We start from the raw sequence: 26,889 nt of genomic DNA, 5'->3' as shown, positions 1-26,889 counted from the left end.
ACCCCCACCCCAGGACTCCTTATCTGCAATTGGAATGATCTTTTTTTTTTAAAAAAGATTTATTTATTTATTTATTTGAGAGGGTGAGAGAGAGAACAAGCAGGGGGAGGGGCAGAAGGAGAGGGAGAGAGAGAACCCTAAGCAGGCTCCACACCCAGCGAGGAGCCCCACATAGGGCTCAATCTCACAACCCTGAGATCATGAACTGAGCCGAAACCAAGAGTTGGACACTTAACCAACTGAGCCACCTAGGCGCCCCCAGAATGATCTTTTAAGAATGCCGTTCTGGGGGCACCTCGGTGGCTCCATCAGTTAAGCATCGGACTTCAGCTCAGGTCATGATCTTGGGGTCTGAGTCAGGCTCTGCGCTCAGCGGGGAGTCTGGTTCCCCCACACGCTCTGCCCCTCACCTTGCTCGTGCATGCACTCCCTCTCATATAAATAAAATCTTAAAACAATAAAAATAAAAATTCCATTCTGATTTGGTCTGATCATCCGAGCAGAGGCTTTGGTGCCAGAACGCTCTAGCTGTGTCCGGGCTCTGTTGCTTCATGGCTGCACGACCTTGGGCAAGTTACGTAGTGTCTCCGTCTCAATTCTTCGTGTGTAAAATGGAGAGAAAGAGGGTACCTACTTCACTGAGTGGTGCGGATGGTTAGAATCAGGCCATTTTGGAGGTGCCTTGTTTGTAGTCAGTGCACAGTTATTTTTTTATGTACTCACCCTTCACCTATTTTGAAACCCCTCCATGACTTTTGAAGCCTCATGACCCTTCTCTGTCATCCTTTCCCGCCTTATCACTTGCCTGTCTTTCCTTACTATATCCCAGATCACTTGACCTCCTCTCAATGATCCCTGAAGGCTCCAAGCTCCATCCTGCCTAAGGGTTTTGCCTGTGTTGTTCCATTTGCCAGAAATGTTCCCTCCCCCATCCATCCCTTCCTCACTCCTCATCCTCAGACCACGTGTTACCTCTCCAGCTCCCAAGCTCCGTTATAACCTCATGTTATCTCTGCGTAATATAACCTATAGTTTTCCTTTGGACCACTTAACACAGGTATGTAAATTAGGTGGCCCTCATGCTGAATGAAGCTTGTTTTGTTTGATATAGTCCTTAAAATTTTCCTATTTGAGTTACTTTAGGCTGGGACATGCCCTCTCCAGTTTGCCATAGCCCCCACCGTTCTCTATTGTCTCACATGCACATCAGTTCATTTATTAAGTGTGTGCTTCAAGCAGACATTTGTGTTTGAAATCCCTGGTGTAATTACTTGGTTGATGTTTATTTTATCAATATAGACTATGGACTGGGAGCTCGTCTCTCTTGTTCCCCTGCTGGAGCCCCAGCACCTCCATGTATCAACATATAGAGGGAGCTCAGTAACTATTGGTGAATCAGTGGATGTCAAATGGACACACCTAATAGGTCAGCTCTGTGATTATACCATTTTACAGAGGGGGGCACTAAGGCCCGGAGAGGCCCAAGGTCACACAGTTGATTAGTAGCAGAGCTGGGATAGATCAAATGAATAACAGATATGTTCTAAAATTCAGAAGGGATATAACATTATTATTAAAAATATTGTCACCACATTTTCCTTCTAAAACCCAAACTCCTCTGCTTTAAAACCCTTTCATTGCCTCCAAAATAAAATTCAGTCTCCTTACCCTGCGTCACTGGACCTACTCACCTCTGCCAGCCTCTCTAATGGGCTCCTTCTCTTGTTCCCCAAAACTGTATATGTACCCCAAAACTGAGCTGGCTGTGGTTCCTTGGTCCCCTTGCCCTGCCACATGCTATTTCCTCTCTCTGGAATGCTCTTCGAGACTTAGGTTAGGCATCACCATCCCATAAAGCCTTCCCACCCCCCCACCACCCTCATGCCCTCTCTGGGTTCCCACAGCACCCGTACTCATCCCCATCATAACATTTACCATATTTTTCTGGATGAAGATGTTTTCTGAGTCTTTCTCTCCCAACAGCCTGTGAGTTTTCCAATGGTAAGGACTGTGTCCTAGTTCCCATGTATCCCTGGTGCCCAGCCTGGCACAAAGTGAACATTCAGGACATTTGTTAAGTCTCCTTATAATGCCCATGTGTTTCTTTCATGGTCAGAAAATAATAAGTATACATCAATGTGGACGGAAGTGAGCACTTCTTAACAACCCATTTATCATTTCTTTGAGGACAAGATACTGGGTACAGCTGAGAATGTAGCCATTCATCAAACCAGTATTTGCTGAGAATCATCCAGTACTTGGCACAGCCAGGTGCAGATCCAAATGAGGCTGGATGCCCAACCACAGAGCGCTGGCATGGATCAAGGTGGGGTAACCAGAGGGGTAATAAGATGCTCTCGGTTAGGGGAGAAATGCTGATGGAGGGACCCTGGAGGTCATCATGAAGGAGGAGGCATTGCCATGTGCCTTCAAGAAGGAGTCAGATTTCAAGGGGTGGAGGGGCCAGCGTGGGGAAAGGACAGGGGTGGGGTTTGGGGTTTTAGGGTTACTAAATAGTTCCACCAGTTGGAAGCACATTGTGTGTGGAGGAGAAGGTTAATGGGAAATAAGGTTGGAATCATCTTGAATGCCAGATTAAGGGGTTTGAACTTTACCATGTCGACCATGGGAATACACTCAAAATATGCTCCTCCCTGGCCTTGCCACTGCCGCTTGTGCCCTCGCTAGACCCCACATCCATGATCTTCCCTTAGCCAGAAGAGTCACACCCTCCAAAACCCTTCGATGGCTTCACTGAAATGGCTTCTCAGTGCCTCTAGAATAAACCACCCCCTCCCGCAACGGCCTGCACCACTGCCGTGGCCTGGGCCCTGCTCCCACTTCTTCCTGATCTCCCCCCACGTCTCCCTGCCTTGCTCACTTCGCTCCAGCTGCGCAGGCCTGCTTTCTCTTTGTCCAGCTCTCCTAGCTCTGTCCCAACTTGGTTTTGGCATTTGCTGTGCCCTCTGAAGGGCAAGGGATTCCCCAAGATTTCCCCTGGCTGAGTCCTTTTCGCCATATAGTTCCCAGCCCAAGTGCACCCCCCCAAAGTCACCCTGCCCACCCTATCAAAGGTCACATGCCTACCACACGATGGAACTTCCATTCCAGTGATCTTTGGGGTCCTGTGTCCATTGATAGGAACGTGAGGTGGGCTTTTATAATAAAAGAGGTCACCACGTAGTTGTGGGTAGAGACTGTGTGAAAACGTCCCCAAGGGATGGTGAGGAAAGCTTTCAGAGGCTAACTAGTCCCGCTGCCTTCCCAGGTCAGGGAACTCCTTCTGCAATGGCCCTGGCAGATGCTATCTCTGCTCAGATACACCTCTGGCGACGGGGAGTTCTCTACTTCCTCTTGTGGGTGCTTAATTCTGATTGCTAGAAAAGGCTTCCTTGCATTGCCCCAGATTTTGTTTCCCTGGAATTTCTACCGCTTGGTCTTAGTCCTCCCCATTGATGTCCCAGAAAACACATTTGTTCCCTCTTCATTGGGACAGCTCTTCAGGTATCTGGAGACAATTCAACTCTTGAAATTGTTTGTCTTGGCTCTGATTCAAATCTTTCCCAAAATTCCATTCTACCTCTCAAGCCACTTGCTGTTTGGCTCCTGAGCTTGCTTCTTTTTTCAAACAATCTTCTCTACTCTCATGTTTCTGTGACTTCTGTATGCTGAGGACACCCATACCGATATCTGTGACTTGAAATTAGCTCCAACTTTCTACATACAGTCGCTCCTAAAGCGTCTCCACTTGGATGGCCTACCAGTATCTTAGACTCAACCGGCGAAGACTGCACTGGTCTCCATGACCTGTCCCCACCCAGTCTGTTCCTCCTGTTAGGTTTCCGACCTCTGTGAAAGGCACCTCCCTCTCTAGGTCACCCCAGCTACCAACCTGAGCATCATCTTGGATTGTTCTTTCCATGTTCCCTGTTCAATCAGCCCCCAAGTCCCGCTAGTCCCCTCTAGCCTGGCCACTCTCCGTCACCTCTCAGTACCGTTGGTCTGGATGTTTTGGACAGCCCTAGATCGCATCGATCTGTGCTTCCAGCATTCTGAGTCTGCCAATTCACTCTCCATTTGCTGATACTCCCAATCCAATGCTGTTAGTCCCAGTGGCTTCTCCATCTCCTGGCTCACAAGATCTTTCATGATCTTGTCCCTTCTGACCTCTCTCACTGCTCATCCCTGTAACATTCAAGCTACCAGCAGTTTCCTGAAGACAGCGTATGTCTGAGCCTCTCTGCTTTTGGTTCTGTTGGCCTGGAACGCCTTTCCTGCCCTTTCTGGCATGGAAAACTCCTTGTATCCTTAATTTAAATCCCGGTTTAAAGAGATCTTTCAGAACCTTGGAACTGTTCCTCCCCGTCCTCTACACTTAGGGGACCTCTTACTCCTGGGTGTTAATCCCAGGCCTGGCATCCACCCTTTCTTCTGTAAGTATCTGTTTATCTGCCTGTCCTTCACCTCTGAAGTTGCAGGGCTTTGCCGCAGCAGGCTATCATGGAAGGTTTGAGAACTGATAGTTTTCTCCATGCTTCTTCCCCAGTACCCAACACATTAATATCCAGAGAAGAAATGGGGCAGAGGACGAGCCAGAGGGCTGTGGATGTCTTTCCCAGGCTCAAGGATCAGGCCTCTGATTTCAGACCGAGGCAACTTGGCCCACTCCTCCAGCCGGGGCAGGGAAATCTGAGAAACGTGCATGACCTGCCCCGGCTCCCTGGCAACCCCTCACCCAGAACGGGGACGGCACAATGAGATATTCGCCCCGTCCTTGCCCTCACCCCACTTGCACGCATCGCACGTCGCTGCTTCCCAGGAGCTTACCGACCAGCGACAGGAACAGAGCCTCAGACGTTTCATTGGAATCATCGTCCATGGTGGCAGCGTCGGGAGCGGGCGCTGAAGAGTGTGTGTGAATGCGTGTGCGTGTGTGCACGCGCGCGCTTGTGTCAGGGTACCAAAACACAGTAATTCCAAATTTTGCGAGAGACGCTGAAGTCGCAAGCTTAGAAGCTACTGTTGCCAGGACTACAGACGCCCTGCGCTGATTGGCTGAAGTCCGCGGGGGAGGCGGGGAGCGGGTTGGGGGGCGGACCCTCCCACTCCCAAACGCCCCAGTGCTGCTCCTTTTGTGGGTCCGAGAGGCAATCCCAGCCATGCAGAATTCCTGGCTTGGCGAGAAAGACAGGATTTCTTAGTATGTCTCAGTGGCCCCTGAACCTGGAGTAATAAATTCCTGGTTTTCCTGAAAGCTGTAGGATCTTCAGCCGGCCTCCACGGCTTTCCTTTTCACCGAAGGAACAGGCCCTGCGTCCTCCAGAGGGGTTGTAGAAACACAACAGTCTTGGCCAAATAGAGGCAGTATGCCCTGCCCCCTAACGACAGGGTGCCATGGTTTGGAAATACAGAACCTGATAACAGGAATATTCATAATGTACACTTGAAATGCCGAACTGATAAACAGATAAACAAAATGTGCTCTGTCCACACAATGGAATGTCATAAAAAGTTCGGTACTGATGCATGCTACAATACAGATGAACCTTCAAAACTTTATGGTAAGCGAACGAAGCCAGACACGAAAGGTCACATATCATTCTACTTATAATATATGCCCAGGACAGAAAGCAGACTGGTAATTGCCAGAGGCTGGAGGTGAGGTGTAGGACTTTGGGTGTGACTGCTAAGACGCATGGGGTTTCTTCTTAACGTGGTGGAAATGTTTTAGAGTTAGTGATGATGGTTGCAGAACACTGTGGAGTGTACTAAAAATAATTTAAGTGTATACTTTAAAAATGATTAAATGATGAATTTTTTATTATGTGAATTTTATCTCAATAAAAAGTAAAAAAAAAAACCCAAACACTTGAGCGCTCACTCTGTATAAGGTACCACCTTCAATGAATTGCATTATCCTGTGACCCTCTCAACCCGGGGTAGTCACTCAGACCATCCCCATCAGCCACATTAACATAGCACTTTTATAAGCCAGCCTCTGTTTAAGCAATTACATGCATTAACTCAATAATCATTATGACCGTGTGAGGTATTATGAGTGGAGAGAGCCTCCCTATCACTTTTGAAAGAGACGACGAAACAGGTGCAGAAGGCAGGCGACCTCACCCGCAGCAAAGGGGAAAAGCCGGATATGGCCACGGCTGGAGCTCCCTTGCTGTGTCTACGCAGGCCCATACTCTGCAGAGTATCTGACCGCAGGCCCTGCCATCCAGTCACACCCGATGCCTTAGGCTTGGTCAGCTTGCCTTACCCTCCAACCCCAGCTGGGGCCCAGTGGTTCAGAGGCCCCTCTACACTCTTAGCTGCAGGGTTTGGGCATCTTGTCCCTACAACTTACTCCTTTTGTTCCCTCCCATTATCTTGTGTGCCTTTCTCTCTCCCTGTGATCACGTCTCTAAAGAACCTTTTTTTTTTTTTTTGAGATTTTTTTTTCAAGTGAACTCTACATCCAACATGGGGCTCCAACTCACAATCCCGAGATCAAGAATTACATGCGCTACTGATTCAGGCAGCAGGCGCCCCTTTACAGAACCTTATCATCTGTGTCCCTCCCCAGCACAGGGTTTGCATTTAGTAAGCGCTGTTCTGAGGACTGTTAAAGACGTGATGGGATGTTATAAAGTGGATGTTTGCCTTGTTGGCAGGGGAGGGGGTATGGCCAGTTTTCCCATTTTCTGGTCAAAAATCATCTCTCTCTCTAAAAACTGAAACTCACTAAAGTGGAAACAACCAACTTGTCCTACAGCACACTCTACCTGACAACAAAGGTAGTTTTCCTAACAATTTATTTTTCATTTATTCAACTTAATTTTCAAATTATACCTTAAATGGCAATTGGTACATGAGACTTAACAACTTGGGATTTTTTATTACTGTTTGGTGAGTTCTTTCTAAGGTAAATGTTTCAGTATTTGAGCTACGACATTATAATACCTGTGTTAAAAATGGCACAAGGGGCGCCTGGGTGGCTGTCAGTTAAGTGTCTCCCTTTGGCTCAGGTAAAGATCCCAGGGTCCTGGGATCAAGCCCGGCACTGGGCTTCCTGCTCAGTGGGCAGCCTGCTTCTCCCTCTGCTATAAATGAATAAAATCTTTAAAAAGGGGGGGAGGTACAAAACTTAAAAGGTCCATCTGGAAGATGAGAGAAGGGTAAATGTTCGAGCTTTCACAAGGAAGTCAAGGTAAAATGCACGAGCTGATCTGAAACAAAGCTGCAGGCAGGTATTCACAGGTTATCGAATGGATGCTAGGGCCGAATCTCTAATTCCTAAAAGCTAGCACAGAGTCGTCAAGTACACACGATGACACAAGAATCTTACTGTCACTTTTTTAGTAAAAATATTCATTAACTGCCCAACATACCCTGTAATATCTTTTCTTACATATTTGGCTGCAAACTCTTTGATTGTGTCTTATATAACAATTGTGTAACCCCATTTTTATAGAAAGAGAAAAGTCCAATCTTCCCTTAAGCAACATTGATAGAAATCTGCTTTGTGTTACTGAGAGCTTATGAAAGTTTTTTTTTCAACTTGGAATCACACTTTATTATTGGAAAAGTCACTTACATTTTTAGGATTCTTGTCAAATAACAATTTCTTTAAAAAGAAACTCAAAACACGTCTAGTACATTCAGTAGCAAAGATCTACCAGCGTTACACACATTAGGAAAACGTACATTACATTTCTAGTTGGACTAATTAAAATCTATATACCTGTAAAGGCAGTTGGTTGTGCTTAATGGAGCTCTTAAGAATTAAGCGCAAAGTAATGTATAAAAAATATTTTTGAAAACTTCAAAGAATTTTAAGACAGACATAATTTTTCATGATTTTCCCAAAGCCAGTCATGATATTTATTTAACTTATGGTCTTCAGGGTGCACCTGGAAGAAATACAACACATTAGGAGACAGAGGCCTTATGTAAGTTTGTCAGAAATACATTTTTAAAATGGGCTTTTTAAAGGTATGGTAGGGGAACAATACCATATGATAGCATACCTGAAAATTATAACCTTTAACCTAACTGGATCCATGAATGCTTAAAACAATGTCTTACATTAGGGGCACCTGGGTGGCACAGCGGTTGGGCGTCTGCCTTTGGCTCAGGGCGTGATCCCCGCGTTACGGGATCGAGCCCCACATCAGGCTCCTCTGCTATGAGCCTGCTTCTTCCTCTCCCACTCCCCCTGCTTGTGTTTCCTCTCTCGCTGGCTGTCTCTATCTCTGTCAAATAAATAAATAAAATCTTTAAAAAAAACAAAACAAAACAAAACAAAAACCAATGTCTTACATTAAAACTATACTAATCCAGCCTTTCCCTCTCCCGTCCATCTTGGCGGCTGCTCTTGGTTGGGGCCGTCCCGCATCTAAGGCAGGAAGATGCTGGCCGCAAAGAAAACGAAAAAGTCGCTGGAGTCGATCAACTCTAGGCTCCAGCTCGTTAGGAAAAGTGGGAAGTACGTGCTGGGGTACAAGCAGACTCTGAAAATGATCAGACATGGCAAAGCGGAACTGGTCATGCTCGCCAACAACTGCCCGGCCTTGAGGAAATCTGAAATAGAACACCACGCCATGTTGGCCAAAACTGGTGTCCATCGCTGCAGTGGCAATAATATCGACTCGGGCACAGCATGCGGGAAATACTACAGAGCATGCATGCTGGCTCCCATTGATCCAGGTGATTCTGGTATCATCAGAAGCATGCCGGAACAGACTGGTGAAAAGTAAATCACGCAAAATTTTTCTTTAATAAAACTGGCCACAGCTTGTTTTAAAATAAATAAATAAATAAATAAATAAATAAATAAATAAAACCATACTAATCCTTCACAAAGTACTTTCCAATTTAGTACTGATCTTCACCGTGACCTACCATGTGGGGTGATGATAACATGAGTCAAGTATTAATATACCATTTTCCAGAAGGAGGTTATAGACCTTGAGAGTTACAAGGATTGCTCAGGTCACAATAAATGGCGGAGCAGGGATGGGCTTGGCCAGACCTACTGGCTGAATGCTTTAAGGCGAGTCACAGACCAAGAGGCCGGTGTACTGGGCCACCTGACCGTACCCCCAGCTGCCAGGACACCCCCCGGATATCTGTGGGCAGGGCATACTCAATTGACTGGGTAGCTGAAGTAGGGCCCAGTTACCACAAAAGCAGTCTGAGACCAGTAGGAAAAACCCAACAAGCATGCATTCCAAGCCCAAACCTGCCTGCTTTCCTTCAGTGGTGCATTTCTGAAGGCTAGTAGGACTGTGATAGGCGGAGAACCATGCCAGGCTTAGAGATCACACGTGAATGAGAATGACAGCACAGGGCCAGAAGTAACAAACTGCTGGAGGTCAATCAGAGGCCACACCAAGGAGTCTTTATGAACTTGGGAGTATCTATGGATCCTCTCCCTGCCGCTAATAGCCCCCATGCCACCACTTGCCCCTCAAGCCTGGAACAAAACTGGTTGTGATGGTGACAGCACATGTGCCCAAGAAATGGTTTTAGCTCTAAGGATGGACTTATTTTGCCTCAGAGACAAAATGTGCTGGAAATGTTATGGCTGAGGTGGGTCTCACCTGCTTCCACTCATTGACGCAAAAAATTCGGTAAGAGTCGTTGCCATATTTGCCAATCCCATGAAGCTCAATCGGATACCTCCACTGCTTTGTCAGATATTCATCTGAAAATACAACACCCCACAGATCAGGTCAGCCTCTAGAAAGATACCTTTCCTAAATATGTGGTGATGCAGAGCTAGATGGTGAGAATGGGAGAAAGGGACAGCAAGAAGTCTTTCCTAACAACCCCGGTTCGGATGGCTTGTTCTTCTGAATTCCTGCAGCCACCCTGTCTGAACCTCTCATCTGCCACTTACTAACCATTATTATTTTGTGCTGTGCTAACTAGACAGAGGCAAAGTCCTTAAGGTCAACAGGGCTTTCTGCTTCACCGACTTCTTCCTCTAATCCTGCCCAGATGGCCTGTCCCCGTGTTGGCCAAAGATTTATTGCCTGGGTCAGTGAGAGACTGTGGTTTGGGGCAAGTGGACTGTTTTTAAATGTCTTCAGTGCTTGAGCTGAATGACCTCGATTAATGTAGCATCCACGGACATTAAAGTTTAAGGTGTGGCTCTCTTAAATAGGCACAGTTTATGTTCTTTCCTTTGGGTACACAGGAAAGTACCTGAGAACTTGATAATGGTTTTTGCTCGAAGATCGTAGAGACCAAGAGGCTTAAGAAGTTCTGACACATCTCTCCAGTCTGCGGTTCTTGCTACCTCAGCCGAAGGGTACTTCTCTAGAAACTTCCAGAGCACAGGAATTGCCATTTTGCCTGGGAAGTAAAAGTAACTGTGATTGCAAGCCTCTAGATGGGTTGTTTTTAAGGTCAGGTACTTCCTCCTCTAGAAATCTCATATAGAGGGGCTTGTTTGTTTGTTTGAAACCCCTGATGAGAGAAGCCATTACCTGATCTGGCAACCACCTTCAGAGTCAAAAGTCAGCACTGTCGGCTGTTTGGCTAACAGTCTAAATCATACTGATACCTAGCCTTGCCTGATGATTAGTTTTCAAATAATCCAGTCATCAAATAACTAGAATAAAAGCATACAGAATACAAAGTGCCAATGACATTAAATAAAGCATTCAATGAAAAAGAAATGCTTTTACACATGACAGAGGGTGAAGGAATGTTAGGTAACTGATTTTCGTTGCTGACCAAAACTAGTTTGGAAGTAGAAAACACTGACAGTATGTTCCATAGTGCTAAAAAGGCTTTGGATGTCATCTACTCTAACCTCCTCATAGATGGCGAGTTTGAGGGCTGAAAGGAGAAGTCCCTGCCTGAGGTTATCACACAGACTCGAAGTTAAACTTGAACCCATACCTCCGAAAGAATCCAGTGCCCTTTCTCCTTATCCCATTCTAAGATAAAGATTAAAATAATCCACAAACCTGAGGTCCGATTGAGAAATATGGTAGCAATGAGGAGCTTCCATGGATCGTGGAAAAGTGTCTCTTGGACAAGATTAAAAGGTGACCGGGGAGGTGTCCACTTCTTAAAAGCTTTGCGTCGCGGGGGGCTAAGAGCTAAACAAACACATCAGAGCTGCATCAGAGCTGACACCTGAAACAGATTTAAAATCTAATTTTCCGATTGGGAAAGGGATACCTTCTCTGTTATATTTGCTGGAAAAATACAGGCTTGTTTTCCTTTTTTCTATTTGTGTCCGTGGAATGGTATCTCCTGAAAAGGAATAGCGAACATTGTTTATAGAAGCTATGGTTTAGCCTAGAGAAATATTCAGGGGTACAAATAACAACGCATTACTATTATAAAGCATTTAGTACATGTCAGGCACTATTCTAGGCACTTTACAAAAATTAACCAACTTAATCCCACTAATGACCTACAAGCTAGGTACTATTTACTTTGACCTCACAGATAAGGAAATTGAGTACAGATAAATTAAGTAACATGGCCAGGGTCCCACAGCTAGTGTCGGAGCTGAAATTCTAATCCAGGCAGTCCGGCTCCTGAGTCCATAACTTTAACCACTCTGTTACGCTAGTACTCTATGATTTATGTTCAGAGTTCATAGTACTGAAAAATTAGATGTAATATGGAATATTTTAAATTTTGACGCATTTGTACAATGTGGTCATTAAACATTTTGAGACTATATCATGAATACTTTCCCCCATGTCCTTAACTTTTTAAGTGAAAACGCAATATTCTACGTATGATCCCAATTTAATAAAGAAAGAAAAAAATAGAGATTAGAATGAAATAAACTGAGTTGCTGCTAATTTTTCTTTTCTCTTTTAATTTTTTGTTATTTTCCAAAATTCCTGCAGTGAACACTTTTACACTTAACAAAAAACAAAAAAGGACACAGACAAAACAAACCTATTGGAAAACCTAAGACTGGACCTTGGAACACTGAGACCACTATCTACTGGGAAGCTCAGTTAATGTAACAAAGACTACCTGACCGGCGTTGTCGGGCTTCCCGAGCTTCTAAAATCATCACATCTAATGCTCTCCTTAGCCTTACCCCTAAATTTGAATGTTAGTTAATAGTATCTTGCATTTGTAGAGCGTGAAGCCATCTTTTTCACTTCTCATTTTACTTTGCAATTTTCTTGATGTGAAAAACTGGACCGGTGAGGATTATTACCTCCATTTTACAGAAAAACAAACTAAGGCTTAGAAATTAAACAACGATCCCAAAATGAGAGTGGGACTGACTACAGATTGGGATAGGTATCCAGCTCTCCAGATAATTAGCTACTGTTTTTGCTATTCTCGTTCAAACAGACAAAGCCTAGTACAAAGTAAAAAAATAGGACAAAGGAAACTGCTTTTTACTAGTTACATGATAATTTCTTCTGTGGGTTCCCATAAATAATTATTAGCTATGTCCTTTATTAGTAGGCAACTGAAGCTCAGTTTACTTTGCAATTTCTAACTAAGCCAATGGGAAAGTCTTTACAATCTCACTGGAAACCTCTTAAACTAAGGGCTGTTCATCTTGTGCTGAGAACTAGACTTTTGTATGTATAGGATGAACAGAATACTTCAATTTTAGTCACAAAAGGATATTTTTAATATTTTATTTGCCCATTATACTAGCAATAAAGCTACATAAACCTCAAAGCTCTAAGAAGCTTAAAGTCTTTAAAGGACAAACTTGAATTCTTAAGCAGTTCCTAGGTATATATGGTCATTTTCTATTAAAGGTAAAGGAATTCCAGGCACAGCAAAGACATAAAATCACGAGTGGGACCGAGTACGGGAATCAGGTCTAACCCGCTCTTCCACCAATTCGTCCAAGCTGTCTCCTGACAGGACTTTAAGTAAAATTCGTCTTCTTCTTTAAAGGAGTTATTCATTATACCATAATGGCATAATGAATAACTAATACAGGGCTGCTCAAAAGGTCTTCTTTTTATTTTTTATTCACTGAGGTATTATAAAGGCAAAACTGCTAAGCTCTGACCTCTCTATTAAGAGCATATTACAAATAATAGATGAACTATGGGATTATAGTTTTGAATTATTTAGAGCTCTAAAGCATTTTAGAGAAGCATTACATTATAATAGAAGATAAAAGTGACTATGATATGTACAAACTGAAATTGGAAGTCACGCACCAGGAATAAATAACAGGAGGGGTGCAAAAGAGTAGACAGGGACTATTCTCGACCAGTTTACGCATTAAAAGGAGTCTTCCCCAAACCTTTTCACAAGTGAAGCCTTTCATTTTCCCTAAAGTTGTAATATTACTGGCTGGAAAGAGGATGGGAAGGGAAAGCACTGTTGAACAGAGTCCCAGTTGTTGCACCAGGGAGAGACAGTAGCAGCTGTAAATGGCACAATTCTCCTTAGCTGGGTCTACCAAGGCAGGAGCCAGCCAATTCCCTGTATGCCGTAACAAAGGGCTTGAAGATCGATCGGTTAAATAAAGTACTAGGATCAACTGGTAGACTGTATCTGATATTTGGCCCTATTTCTTCGTTCTATTTCCACATCCTAACTGGATACAGGCATGAAATACAGTATCTGGGAGTATAAACTCATCACGTGTTTATTAGCAGCTTTAGTGCTCTGAATACCTTGACATATCTTCACAGAAATAGAGTCCTTCTCGGTTTGTGAGCAGTTGTCCATTTCAGAGCCACATTTTAAAATGTCAGTATGCAAATGCTCCTTCCTTTCCCCAACTTCTACTTTTGATTTTATTTCCTCAGATTCTAAAAAGGTTTCCTCACACTTCTTGTTGTGTTCTGCTTCTTCCGTTGAACATGATTTGTTTATGATGCCAGAAGTTATTTGTTCAAGACCAAAATTGGATCCTGGACTCAATGATTGTCCTTTCACAAGTCTCTTTTCTTCACTGGTTACTCTGACGGTCTCGTTGCTTGCTCCAGCATCAGAAATGGAGAGTGTTCTATCGAGCTGACCTTGCACAACACGTTCACTTTCAGCATCTGCCTTTTTACACTCAGATTTTCTTTTCTTATTATTTTGAGCAGAATCTGGAAGACCCTTCTGGCGCCCTGTTTTAGTTTTCTTAATTTGAATTCCTTTCAAAATAGTCACCTTTCCTTTGGACTTTCTAACCTCTCTGGAGTCAACATCAGTAACACCCTCATCTTCTTTAAAGTGAGATAGTCCTCTGCTATTTTGCAATTCCAAACTACCACTTGGTAGAGGAAAGATATCTTTTTTCCACCAGCTTCGTGTCCTGAGGCTCCAGTTTGAACTATTACTTTCATTTTGCATTTGGGATGTCAGAGGTGCTGTGCTGCAGTTTTTATATCTGGACTTGATACCCCTTTTAGAAAGTACGGTAAAATCAAAATCTTCTGGCGTAAGAGAAGTCTCTTCATTTTTGTGAAGATACTTAGCAAGTGAACTTTTGGATCTGAACTTCAGTCCTTCTGGGCTAGAAAACGACATTAAAGAAAACTTACTGCTAGTAAATAAAAGTGACTTTTAAAAAGAATTAGAGTACATTTCAGATTTTTAATTAATAATTTCCAAATGTTACCACAGGTATTTGTCATTTAAAATTCTTTTAAAAAGTAATAAAGTGGTACTTTTAAATAGTTTCCTCTATGATAGTATAAAATAATTTTACAATTATTTACAAATTTACAAATTTAAGGGCAACCATTTGCAGTAGAAGATATATGTACTTGTCCCCATATCACTTGATATAACTAACCAGTAACACTCAAGGAATAAAATCTATAATGGTTTCTGGTAAGAAGAGGAAAAAGCCAAGATTCTCGTGATGCTTTCCTGATACCTGTCTAGATAAAATGATTTGCCTGTACTATCTGTACCACCTTACATGCTCACCTGATAAAATATACATCATATCTTCCTGCTGTTTTCCCTGATAACCTCTGCTTCACAACTCTTTCCCATCCGCATGGGACAGACTTATGGCATTCTGTCATTGTAGTATCCCCAGTCTGAGCAGAAGCAATGGATTCTTGCAACAGGGGATTACACTCACTGCTGCTTTTTATCACCACTTGTTTCTCATCTTCTCCCACTCTTTCTGATCCCAGAGCACCATCTTCCTCGCTGAAAAAAACAAAGTACAAATGATTAGCTCATTTAAAATTTACTTTCCTCTGCTTATTTAATTTCAATCCACGACAGAGCAGGAACCATAAGGACTATTTAGACTACAGGAGAGATTAAAATCAGTATGGACCAGTCTTATGCTATGTGAATATCTCCCTGTCCTCCAACATGGGTTACAAAGGGTTGGAAGTCTCTGCACAATGAAAAGCTCAAGCTATTTGCTAGAAACTTTTTGTTGCTGTTAATCACTGAATAGGGCTATTATAAAAATTTCTGGTGACATTTGGCATAAATTTAAAAATATGAACCAATAGGTGAGCTCTTAACCTGGGATCAACAGAACTGCTTAAAACAGTCTGTGAGACACCCTCCTTCTCCCCCAATAAGTGAGGTAAAAATTTTATATGTATCTGCAGTTTTCTGGGGGAGAGTATCTATTGCTTTCTTCAGAGGTTGTAACCCTCCAAAACGTAAATAATTTCTGAAAAGAATTTTCAAATCTCTTTCATCCTTACAATAACCTTGTGAGGTAGGTAATTTTATTGACAAAATTTGAGTGACAGAAAGATTTAAGTTGCTTGCAAAATTGATACTGGAACCCAGATTCACTAAATCTTGGTCTATTACTTCTCCCCCTGTATTATTATTGAAAAACTTCAGTAAAGTGTATCCTAATCACTAAATCACACATTTTAAAAGTTGGATGGGTCTATAGAGATATCTAACCCAACTTCTTTATGGAAACTAAGCAAAAGCTAGTAACTAGAACTAGAATTAAGCTCTTCTGAAGTAATGTGGGGTTAATAATTTTGGGGAGCTGGGTGGATCTTAAGAAATTATATAGTTCACATTTTAGGAATAAGGAAACTGAAGCCTGGTGAAAACAGCACAAACTTTAAAGTCAACAGACTGGGTTCAAATCACAGCTCTGTCATTTACTAGCTATGTGTCCAAGAGCAAGCTACTTAACCTCTCAAAGCCTCCTTTCTTCATCTGTAAAAAGGAGGTAATACTTCTTTTAAGATAGTTCTGGGGATTAAATTTTGAAAAAAAAAAAAGTAGGTAAATCATCTTAGCCCCTTATCCCACATACACAAGTACTGTACTGGATACATGCCTGTGGCTGCCTCTGTAACTTCTTATAGGACCCATTTTGGGGGCACCGTTGGCTGCTTAACATGACATCTCCTCCAAGGTCTTCCCAGGATCCTCCAACCCAAGGGGACCTCCCCTGCACAAAACCTCTCTGCTCCTTCCAGCTCTTTCTTCATTCCGGCTAACGAAGCAGGATCCACCCCAGGGCTGAACCCACTGGAAGAGTTCCTGAGCTACAGACATTGCGCTGCGTAACTAACCCTGTGGGTCTCGAGATCTGTCAATCCTAAATTAGAAAGGCCCACCCGGAGGCGCCTGGGTGGCTCAGTCCTTAAGCGTCTGCCTTCAGCTCGGGTCATGATCCCAGAGTCCAGGGATCGAGCCCCCCCTTTCCTCCGTGGGGCTCCCTGCTAGGCGGGAAGCCTGCTTCTCTCTCTCCCTCTGCTTGTGTTTCCTCTCTCGCTGCGTCTCTGTCAAATAAAATCTTTAAAAAAGAAAGAGAGGCCCACCCGCCTTCTACCCACCCCGCCCCCGCTCCCATTTTACAGATGGTGAAAATGAGTCCCGAAAGGGGACTCATAACTTGCCGGAGATCACAGGGCCGGTCTGGGGCTGAGAGCTCACTGGAGGTGACCGAGGGGGCAGCTCCGCAGTCCCCCAGGCTCGGACTCTCCATCCCAGCCAAGCCCTTCAGGTGGGCTTCGACGGCAGCAACGGGCCGTGAGGGTGCGACGCCCTAGGAACGGAGCAGAATCAGATGCGAAAACTTCTTGATCTCAGCGCGCTAGGCTGAAATCAAGAGACGAAGGTGGTGAAAGCTTGGCGGACTCCACAGCCGCTTTCCGGCCGCCCAGTGAACCACAGCCGCCATTTCCACGGCTCAGCCAATCAAATCCTTCGTCGAGGAAGACGTACCGCCCTCCGCCCATTCCGACGAGTCGCGCGCGCCCTAGTTGCGCAGACTCCTCTAGACTCCATTCCCTCTTCGTTTTTGCTTTCTTAGCTCTGCCTTTTAGGCATGCGCACTCGGAATTCTGCCGCGCGCACGAGGCTCACTGCGCATGTGTGTTGCCAGGGGTAGCGCAGGTAACCAAAGTGGCTGGCGGAGTGGGGCCTGTTGCTGAGGCGGGAGGAGGGGCCGGAGTCGTGAGGGAAGTCGCGATGAGGGCCGTGTTGACGTGGAGAGATAAAGCCGAGCAGTGGTGAGGAGAGGGGCAGTCCGGGAGGAGCGGGAGGCCGAGCCCTGGCGGGGATGGAAGGAGCCATTGCGGGAACCCCCGTGGTTGCTAGGGGCAACGGGCCTGTGGCCCCGGCTGAGGGCACTAAACCCCGGGTCTGAGCAACTGCAGGGTTGCCCTCCCACCCGTTTGCGGATGGAGAAACTGAGGCCTGGAGAGGGAGCCAGGGGGTGTACCACGCGTGAGGTAGTGGCCTGTCGCGGCGGTTTTACACAGAATCACAGTCTGGGCCTGTCAGAATCCGTCTTGGCTTCATCTTACTTACTACCCGCGACAATGTTTCCCGAAAACGTCACAGTTTTTGCCACATGCACGTATAGTTGGCATTTTTCTCTGAATTGTCTCACTGATTTTTCACTCAAATATGATTTTACACTTTATGATTTTGCAAGGAAATTTTATTGCTCCATATTTGAAAGTCAGTTTCAGTTGCTGTGAGATAAATGCGAAACTAAAGTTGGGAGAAACAAAGCGGTGTTAGTAAGTTGTAGCTAGATACTGTTGCTAGGAAGCCTTTAAGCCTCTGGTCTACTGTCCTGGAAAACTGGATATTTAGCAAGTGTGGTCCGAGAGGTGCTTGAGGTGAATAGCATCAGAGCAAGACTTTCTCCTATTCTTAATTAAGAAGGTTTGAAAGAGAATCAAAAGAGAATGACTCTCTCACCTTATGAGTTGATGTTAATGTCCTATTCCATTTTTATCAACTAATTCCGTCATACAATGAAACATTTTGGGAAATACTGACTTATTGGATAGTTCCCCTCAGCCTGACCTTAAAAATCTTCTTAGCTGATCTTTTCAGCTTCATGGTGCAACCTCTGTTTTGGCCACTGGGACAGGACCTTTAACATTCCCTCTCTTGTTTGTGTGCGGAAAGCATGACTTGACTTCTTTCCTCGTCTCCTTATATTTGAAATTATAAACATTCTGTAATGTTCCCTTCAGATATGGTTTCTCTCTCTTCTGTATTCTGCACTAGTAATAGCTAATGCTTACTATGCACAGGCATGGCTAAGAACTTCAGGTCTTTTATCTCATTGTCACTTCACAACAGCTCTCTGAGCTAGGTACTGTAATTACCTCTCTTTTACTTAAAAGGAAACTGAAGCACAGAGAGGGTAACTAATTTGCCAAGGTCACACAGCAAGTAAGTGGTGGAGCTAGCTTTTTTCCTCACTCCAAAGCCCATACTGTTAGCTACTACATTAATGTTCCCTCCTGTTACAGAGGTTGCAAACCCAAATGCCTGCAGGAGTCAGGCAGGCAATATAATGGGAGATGTTTATTTGCATCTTAAACTCAAGGAATTGTCCGTCTTTCCTAGGAGTAGTCTGCTGTTCTACACCCCACTTTTCTTGAAACATATAGCCCTACCAGTATATCTTTCACTTCTACTTTTAATAGAAATTTGAGTTTCAAAAAATTCTTTTGGGGCACCTGGGTGGCTCAATTGGTAAAGTGTCCAACTCTTGATTTCAGCTCAGTTCTCAATCTCTGGGTCCTGAGTTCAAGCCCAATGTTAGACTCCACGCTGGGCATGGAGCCAACTTAAAAAAAATAATAAAATAAAAAATAAATTAAAAAATTCTTTTTACTTTTTTCTTCACTCTGTTATGAAACTACCCACCACAAGCTGCTGATAACTAGCACCTTGAACATTTGACTTTCATGTCAGAGAGTAAAAGGGAGTGGCAAGGAATGTGGCAAACTAGAGATCTCATGTCTGCCTAAAAAGGGCAGCTGCTGCTCAGCTCTTGCCAATTACCACCCTGCAGGAATTTGGCCTAGTGTGCTCAGATCTTCCTGTTTTTACCAGAAGCTATGAATTTGGGTTTTTATGTGAAATGCCCTAATTTTTAAGTGTTGGCAACTAATCTAAAACTGAAATAAAACACCATGTGGGCCAAACAAAACATTTGCTGGCCAGATACAGCCTGATTTGCTCCCAGTTTTCAACCCCAGGCATAGAATTTTGTTCATTCCTGTCTTGTGGTTCTTAGAATCTGTCTAAAGAGTTATTTGTGCATCTGTTTATCCCAGAAATCTATAAACCCTTTAAAAGCAATGACTGCTTCTCATTCATTTCTAAGGCATATTTCAGAGCTAAACAAATCAGTGGTTGGTGTGACTATTTGATGGATAGATGTATTCATGAATAAATGAATAAGTGAGTGAAAGAATGATGAGTTTAGATTGATTATTTGGGTTTTGGCCCATTATAGGTTTGAAACAACTTACTAGATGAGGGACTGTAGGGGTTCTATAGACCAGCAATCCTGATGGCAGCTACATATGCCAGCTGGAAGCCTAGAATAAAACGAAACAAAAACTATTAAAAAATAGATAGTGAAACTAGGAGATCTCAGATGTCTAAGATTAGTCCTCCACAACTGAACCAGCCACTGTCTCCTGGTCTGCTCTTTGGCTTCTAGTCTAAACTTCACATGGCAGCAGGTTTTTTCTCTTTTTTGAGTCCTGCTGCTGTGATCCATTATTGTACTTCCTATAACCCTAGATTGACTCCCAGTTCCCTTCCACATCAGATTATGCACTTAACTAGGTGGTCCTGCTTATCCTCCCCCCTCACCCTCTGCTTGCTAACATTTAAATTTATGCTTCCCACTTAAGTTGAAAACTCTATTTTCCTATCCAAAACTCCTTCCCAAATGCTCTTATTCTTTCCTGAACTCCCTCCTTTCTTTTCTCTTTCTCTTTCTTTCTTTCTTTCTTTCTTTCAGATTTTATTTATTTATTTATTTGTCAGAGAAAGACAGCACAAGCAGGGGGAGCGGCAGGCAGAGCAGGCAGAGGGAGAAGCAGGCTCCCGGGTGAGCAAGGAACCTGATGCTGAACTTGATCCCAGGACCCTGGGATCATGACCTGAGCCGAAGGCAGACACTTGACTGAGTCACCCAGGTGTCCCTGAACTGCCTCCTTTCTTCCTTAAAAGCACTGCTCCAGGTTTATCTCAACCATGATGCCTTATTGGCTAGCCTGCCTTATTCCAGTCAGGATGGCATCTGCTATTACCCTCCAGTTACACTGGCTAGTATTTACTGAGTACTTGCTATAGGCCAGTCAGTGTCCACATGCATTATTTTATTTAATCTCCACAACAACCTGTGAGGTTGAATTGTTACCCCATTTATAGATGAAGAAACTGAGATTTAACAAGATGACATAATTTGCCTAAGATTCAAAGCAAGTAAAAAGCCTGGGTCAGATTGTGCAGGATTTGGAGAGCCACCTTGGGACTTCAATTTACAGTTGGGTGGGCACAAGGTTGGCGGAGGACAATTTGCAGGATTTGCCCTCTGTCTTTCTGCAATGGCATTAGACAATGTATCTTTCTCTTAAGAGGGGGTGGATGGGGAGAGAGAGCCATCCTCTAGTACAATAAGCTACCTGCAGACTGGTGAGCTCTCCAACCTTGGGTGTGTTCAGAGGTTGGATGGCCATTTATAGGGAATTCCTGCTGTGTGGGGGAGCTGGACTACATGACAGATTTTAGGGTCTTTCCCAGTTCTGAGTTTTTGTGATCTTGTCCACCTTGAAAATAAAACAGCCAGTCATCTTACCAGCAAAATGGGTTTATTCAGGAATAGGAGAGGAATTACAATCTGGGAGAAGAAAGCTATGGTGAAACACAGGCAAATTCTGGAAACAAAGGAGAGGAACATTCTTCAGTAGAGGAAAGGGGGAAAGAAGTTGGGAGGGGCCATTGTAAACAAAAAGTCCATTGGAGTAAACTGGGAGTTCAAAGTTAGTGGCTTCTCATTGGTGGAATTGTGATGATCTCTCATTGGCTGGGCTGTTGCTAGGCAAGGAGAAAAATCTTCCTTTATGTAGGATAATGTATAGGCTTTTTCCTGTTGGTTCTTCAAAAGGCCTCCAACAAGTACTACACTATGAGAGCTCCCCCTTCTGGCCTCTGGACTCCATTTTATTTATTTATTTATTTATTTATTTATTTATTTATTTATTTATTTATTTATTATTATTATTTTTAATCTCATGCACATGCAGGTTGCGTTGTGCAGAGTTCTTTTTTTTTTTTTTTTAAAGATTTTTTATTTATTTATTAGACAGAGATAGAGACAGCCAGTGAGAGAGGGAACACAAGCAGGGGGAGTGGGAGAGGAAGAAGCAGGCTCATAGCGGAGGAGCCTGACGTGGGGCTCGATCCCATAACGCCGGGATCACGCCCTGAGCCGAAGGCACGCTTAACCGCTGTGCCACCCAGGCGCCCCTGGACTCCATTTTAAATGAGGTTTCCTTTATTCGGTTTCACCAAATTTCAGCCTCATGATGCAGTTAAAGTCTGAGGGGTTCAAGATAAAATAGTTTGTCAATTATATTTATTTTGTGTCTAGGACAATGCCATGCACAGTGGGCCCACAAATGTCTAAAATAGGGTCCTTGCCCTTAAACTGCCCATGACTATCATTAAGGGGACAAGATAGTATTTGAAACAGTGTAAAATATAGAAAATAATATAATTCAGAGCTACAGTGAATTATACAGATCCTAAGTGCACTAAGAGTTTAGATTGGGGTAAGTTGAACATTATGTTATACTTTAGGAAGGCAAATTTCAAGACATTTAGAGAAAATGAATTTTCACATCTGAGAGGAAGACAGTTTAAGGCTTGGCCCAAATCAGACATGCAAATGATTTTCTGAGAATTCAACCCAAAATGATCCTGATGAAGACGATCCTCACAGGAGCCACTTTAATGAGTTTAGATTATCTACAATGCAGAAAGGAAGCCACATGATCAAATGAATATAAAAGAGGGGTACAGATCCTCTCTAAAATCTAGTACCTCATAATAGCAACCCACAGGTGTCAGGTGCTTGCACAAGGCTGGCCTATGCACCCAGAGGTGGGAAGGCAGCTCTCTAGCCTTGTTTTTTAGGTGAGAACGAAAGCTCGAACAAGACATCAGTTCTGCTGCACCCAGGTCCACTCTAATTTTCGCTTTTACTTCCCTGCTTCTTCTCGGATTGTGATACACCAAGTGTATTTTCCCTTAGGCTCAGAGAAAGAAAGTACAGGATATGATAAGGCCCAGATCTGTTACCATGTAATAGGGAGGAAGCTGAAGAACTCAGTGTCTGTATTTGCATCTATCAGGAGGGATGCCCACCCTTGTTCCAGCTTCTACATCAGCCAGCTGTTGAATATATGTGAAGAGTTATTATTGTTATTATTTTAAGAATTATTTTTGTTAAAGGAAGCTTCTGAGGTCAACAGAACCTATATAGAAAACTTTCTGAATTCTACATGTAATGCCTTTTTTTTTCCATATTGATAAAGTGTGGAAACCGTTGCGAATTATTTTGTCAACTATGGCATATGCTAATAATAAAATGAAAACGAAGGCCACAAATCGTAGTGGTTAGAGCTTGGGCTTTGGAGCCAGACCGCCTGGGTTTGAAATCTGGTGCTACCTCCACTCAGTAGCAATTTATTTTCAGGCAAGTTACTTAACTTCTCTGGGTCTTAATTTTTTCCATCTGCTAAATGGGTATAGGGTTATGAGGCTTAAGTAAGCTAATACGTGTAAAGCATTTAAACTCTACTTAGCACACACAGTAAATAGATGTGCTTAATAAATGTTAGCCACTGTTACTGTTCAAGTACTAAGGATAACAGAGATTTGTCATATTTGACAATACTTTGAGAGAGTGGAAGGCAATATAGCACAGACTCTAGAGTCTTATCTGAGTCGAAAGTCTGGCCCCACCATTTGCTGGTTGTATGATGTTGGGTGAGATACTTGACCTCTCTGAGCTGTGGTGTCCTCAACTACAAAACTGAGTAATAATTCTTACCTTATGGAATTGTGGGGATGAAATAAAATAGTAATAATAATAATTTGAAGAGCTCAGCAAGAGTGTCTCTGGAACACGCTCCAAGTACTCTTCCCCAGGGTCTATAATTCTAGATTACTACAGGTATCAAGTAAATTTATCCCAGGCTAAACTTTTACAATAGGCTGCCCTGGCAGTGCTGTCTAGCGCATTCTTACTAGAATCACCTGAACTAACGAAATCCTCTGCCTGGGGCATTCAAGAATCATTGTAATATGGCGCCAGTGTGTTATTCTAGCCTGATCTCTCTCTGCTGCCTTGTGCATAGTCAGATGTTTCAGTCAAATTCAGTAATTTAGATTATTTGCTATTCCCCACCTTCATGTCTTTGCTTGTTCTTTCTCTGCCTGAAATCTGCCCCCTCCAGATCTCCTCCTGCATGTCTCAAAAGCCTTACTTTTTTCACATACTGTTTTCTTCATGAAGCTTTTTCTCATCCTTTCTCCAGATCAGAACACTGCGTCTTCCTCCTTTGAATTCTGCCTAAAACCTTTACTCAGTATTGTTCTGTATTTCATCTAATCTAAGAGGTCACTGATTGTAAAATACCATTATTTTACATACCACTAAGAAAGCAAAAAATGTTTTTGGTTAAGCTGACATATCATCAATTATAAGACATATCCCCACCTCAGAGATGTTAAAATGTGAAGAAATGTATGCTTTAGAGTTCATGACATATGATAGTTCTTTGTGAATGTGTCTGAATCACACCTTCCAACTGGATGGCGATTTCCTTGAGGGTGGGGAGGGACTGTGATTTGCTCGTTTTGTATCTGTTACTGCCTAGCACCTAAGAGGCATGCATTAAGTATCCAATTGGTTGGAAAGAATAATGCTATTTTAATAAATGACCAGTTTTCAGAGACATGTGAATTTAGTAGTCCTCAGTTTGTCTAGCCTTTATAGAAGAGTTAATGCCTTCGACTGTTGACCCTTTGAATCATCTCTGGCGTCTGACTTCTGGACAAGTGGAAATTGGGACATAAAGCTAACTGCCGAGTAAATCGTGATTGAATAGGCTGCCAAGGTGTGGTGGTTGAATGGAATTTGCAACCAAATGCAATTCTTAGCCATTATTTTTCTCCCTCATACACTAGCAGTGTTTCATAATTGAAATAAAGTTTGCTTTCCTGACCATTAGCAGACCTCATCATTTTGGTTCCTAATTGTCCTTTTGTCTTGTCTTGTCTCCTGTTTAGTATATATGACCTCGCATTTAAGCCTGATGGAACGCAACTGATTTTGGCTGCAGGAAACAGATTACTGGTAGGATTGTGTCTGAGTTTCCTTTTTAAGTGCTTTTTTCCCTCTCCCCCTTGTAAACGCTCTGAAATTTGACCCCCTTTTTTTAAGATAAAAAAGGCAAGGGCGGAAAAACCAGTCATTACTTTTTAATAGGGAAGGAAATGGGCTATTTAAAACAGGTAAGTAAACTGTCTATCAGATAGGAACCTGTGAACAATACCTCCTTTGGAGTCATTAATCTTTCCTTTTTTACTTTGAGACATCCATGAAAGAGTTGAAAACAATTAATCAAAATGCCTTTGAAACTGGACTGGTGTCAGTTCACATTTTGTCCCCCTGAAAAATTCAGGCAACGTGACTGAAGGGGCCCCCTCCCTGAGAAGCCAGATAGCCTGACCCCAACTTTTAGGCATTGGCCTACCTAAACAATTCCATATGGATGCTGTCCTTTTTTCAGATTTTCAAAGAATATAAGGTCCCTCTGGAACCTATCCCAGTATATAAAAGTAATTTTCAGAGAACTCTTTATATTTGACCTAAAAACCTTTGTACGATCTCTCCTTCCTCCTACGTAAGTGCACTTCCCCTTGCTCCCTTGTTGTCTCCAGATATGCAGACTGACTGATCTCCATTCTCTGTATGGTAACTACATAATCTTAAAACCCTGGTTAAATTGTTCTGCAGACTCCTTCTTGCCAGGGTAAACAATCCAAATCCTTTTACTTTTTTTTCAAAGGTTATCTTCTCCAACACTAACCATTTCTGGAGGGTTTTGCCTTGATTACTCAGTGTGTTTTTTAAATTTCCACATATTTATAGATGTTACAGTGCTACAAAATATCCTAAATCCAAATTACAGCTAGGTTTTATAATATTTCCTCTGATTTGCAAACCCGGAGTTCAGGTCTATGACTTTCAAACTCGTAGCAGATATGAAACATCTCTCTATGATGTTCATACTTGGAGCAGGGCTAGTACTAAAACTTAATCATGTTGTAGCTGGCTCTTTGTGTGTGCTAGCTTTATTTGGGAGGGTCTAGCTTGATTGGTCATATATCCAAATTCACGTAAGATGAGTGAACTTTGTAGAGAAGTTCCACAGAGTGAACTGTTTCTCAAGGATTAATGGCATGTTCCTGGCCATGTAATTCACAGAGCTGGGACCTCTACTTTTTGGGTTTCTCTACTTTAAGTCACATTCTTTCTGGTTTCTCAGTGTAGTTTTTACTTGGTACAAATTTAGAATATTGACAAATGTTTTGTTATATAAACAAAAATAGCAGCAACCTGCAGGAATTCTAACTAACGGATGTCATGTGGATAATCTGTACTTTTACCTCTTTTTTTTAGGGGGGAGGCACAGAAGGAGAAGGAGAGGGAGAATCTTAAGCCTGCAGCAGGTGGGGCTTGATCTCACAACCCTGAGATCATGACCTGAGCTAAAATCAAGAGCGAACACTTAACCAGCTGAGCCACCCAGGCGCCACTGTACTTCTCTCTCTTTTTTGCCAGGTTTATGACACCTCTGATGGCACCTTACTTCAGCCCCTAAAGGGACACAAAGATACTGTGTACTGTGTGGCATATGCAAAGGATGGTAAGAGTCTGCTCTGATTTTACACTGTCTGTAATGGCGTCATAACTGCTCATTTTTCTCCTTAGTCACTCCTTAGTACAACTTACAGTTGCAGAAGATAGTTAAGTCTGTTAGGCTTTAATTCAATCATTCAAGTCAACAAGTAGTTATTGAGGGCCATCCATGTGCCAGGCACTATTCTAGGTGCTTGAGATAATTAAGTAAACAGTATGCTGGAAGTAGGGCAGAATAAGGGGAATTGAGAATGTTGGGTGGGGCAGCGTATTGAGTACAGGAACGAGTAGGGTGATGAGGGTGGGCTTATTGAGACAGGGACAGATGAGCAAAGACGAAGGTGGGGAGGCAGTGAGATTCTGATAGTGAGCATCTAGGAGAACAGAGCTCCTCTCAGAGGGAAAAGCCATTGCAAAGGCTCTCAGGTGAGAATGTGCCTTCCCGGGGGCTTTGGCAGAGAAAATCAGGGGGAGGAGTAAGGGATATGTGTAGAGAGGTAACAGGTATGGATGGGGTGGCCAGATCATGTTGGCTGTCATAAGGACTTTGACTTAGATTCTCAGTGAAAATGGGGAACCACTAAAGACTTCTGAGCAGAGGAGAGATCTGATCTGATTTATATTTTAAAAGGATCCCTCTAGCTGATGTTTTGGAAACAGCCTGCAAGGGGTGAGGGTTGGGGCAGGGAGACCAGTGAAGAAGTATCATCCAGGCAAGT

The 26,889-nt window shown here is 43.2% G+C and overlaps 3 protein-coding genes across 7 annotated transcripts in view; 2 read left to right on the top strand and 1 right to left on the bottom strand.

The window, feature by feature from the left end:
- Positions 1–7,539: 7,539 nt before the first annotated feature.
- MBD4 (methyl-CpG binding domain 4, DNA glycosylase) lies at positions 7,540–17,122 on the bottom strand. The gene is made up of 8 exons (XM_008697852.2): positions 16,806–17,122; positions 14,890–15,120; positions 13,638–14,470; positions 11,191–11,265; positions 10,974–11,108; positions 10,204–10,353; positions 9,597–9,700; positions 7,540–7,904 (listed from the first exon to the last, which is right to left on the bottom strand). The coding sequence occupies exons 1-8, from the start codon at positions 16,892–16,894 to the stop codon at positions 7,827–7,829; spliced, it is 1,695 nt and encodes a 564-aa protein (XP_008696074.1). The 5' UTR covers positions 16,895–17,122; the 3' UTR covers positions 7,540–7,826.
- On the top strand, positions 8,261–8,799 carry LOC103669533 (60S ribosomal protein L30-like). The gene has a single exon (XM_008697851.2). The coding sequence runs from the start codon at positions 8,403–8,405 to the stop codon at positions 8,748–8,750; it is 348 nt and encodes a 115-aa protein (XP_008696073.1). The 5' UTR covers positions 8,261–8,402; the 3' UTR covers positions 8,751–8,799.
- A 184-nt stretch (positions 17,123–17,306) lies between the features above and the next one.
- Positions 17,307–26,889, top strand: part of IFT122 (intraflagellar transport 122) — a 70,024-nt gene continuing 60,441 nt past the window's right edge. For all 5 annotated transcript variants that reach the window (XM_008697850.2, XM_008697849.2, XM_008697848.2 and 2 more), the window contains exons 1-3: positions 17,307–17,420; positions 24,535–24,601; positions 26,093–26,177. In XM_008697850.2, coding sequence (XP_008696072.2) covers positions 17,380–17,420; positions 24,535–24,601; positions 26,093–26,177 — 193 coding nt within the window. In that variant the 5' untranslated portion in view covers positions 17,307–17,379. The remainder of the gene's footprint in view (positions 17,421–24,534; positions 24,602–26,092; positions 26,178–26,889) is intronic.

Source organism: Ursus maritimus, unplaced genomic scaffold (genome assembly GCF_017311325.1).
Source record: "Ursus maritimus isolate PB19 unplaced genomic scaffold, ASM1731132v1 scaffold_14, whole genome shotgun sequence".
Classification (NCBI taxonomy): domain Eukaryota; kingdom Metazoa; phylum Chordata; class Mammalia; order Carnivora; family Ursidae; genus Ursus; species Ursus maritimus.
Note: the sequence above shows the minus strand (reverse complement) of the source record. Positions and strands in the feature narration are given on the sequence as shown.

What these genes read in the sequence shown, in the direction of transcription:
- LOC103669533 (XM_008697851.2), top strand. Translation starts at nt 8,403, where the DNA reads ATGCTGGCCGCAAAGAAAACGAAAAAGTCGCTGGAGTCGATCAACTCT.
- MBD4 (XM_008697852.2), bottom strand. Translation starts at nt 16,894, where the DNA reads ATGGAGAGTCCGAGCCTGGGGGACTGCGGAGCTGCCCCCTCGGTCACC. An exon ending in TATGATGTATATTTTATCAG is followed by an intron (nt 14,471 to 14,889) that starts GTGAGCATGTAA and finishes GTCGTTTTCTAG; the next exon opens with CCCAGAAGGACTGAAGTTCA. An exon ending in CAGCAAATATAACAGAGAAG is followed by an intron (nt 11,109 to 11,190) that starts GTATCCCTTTCC and finishes GTGTTTGTTTAG; the next exon opens with CTCTTAGCCCCCCGCGACGC.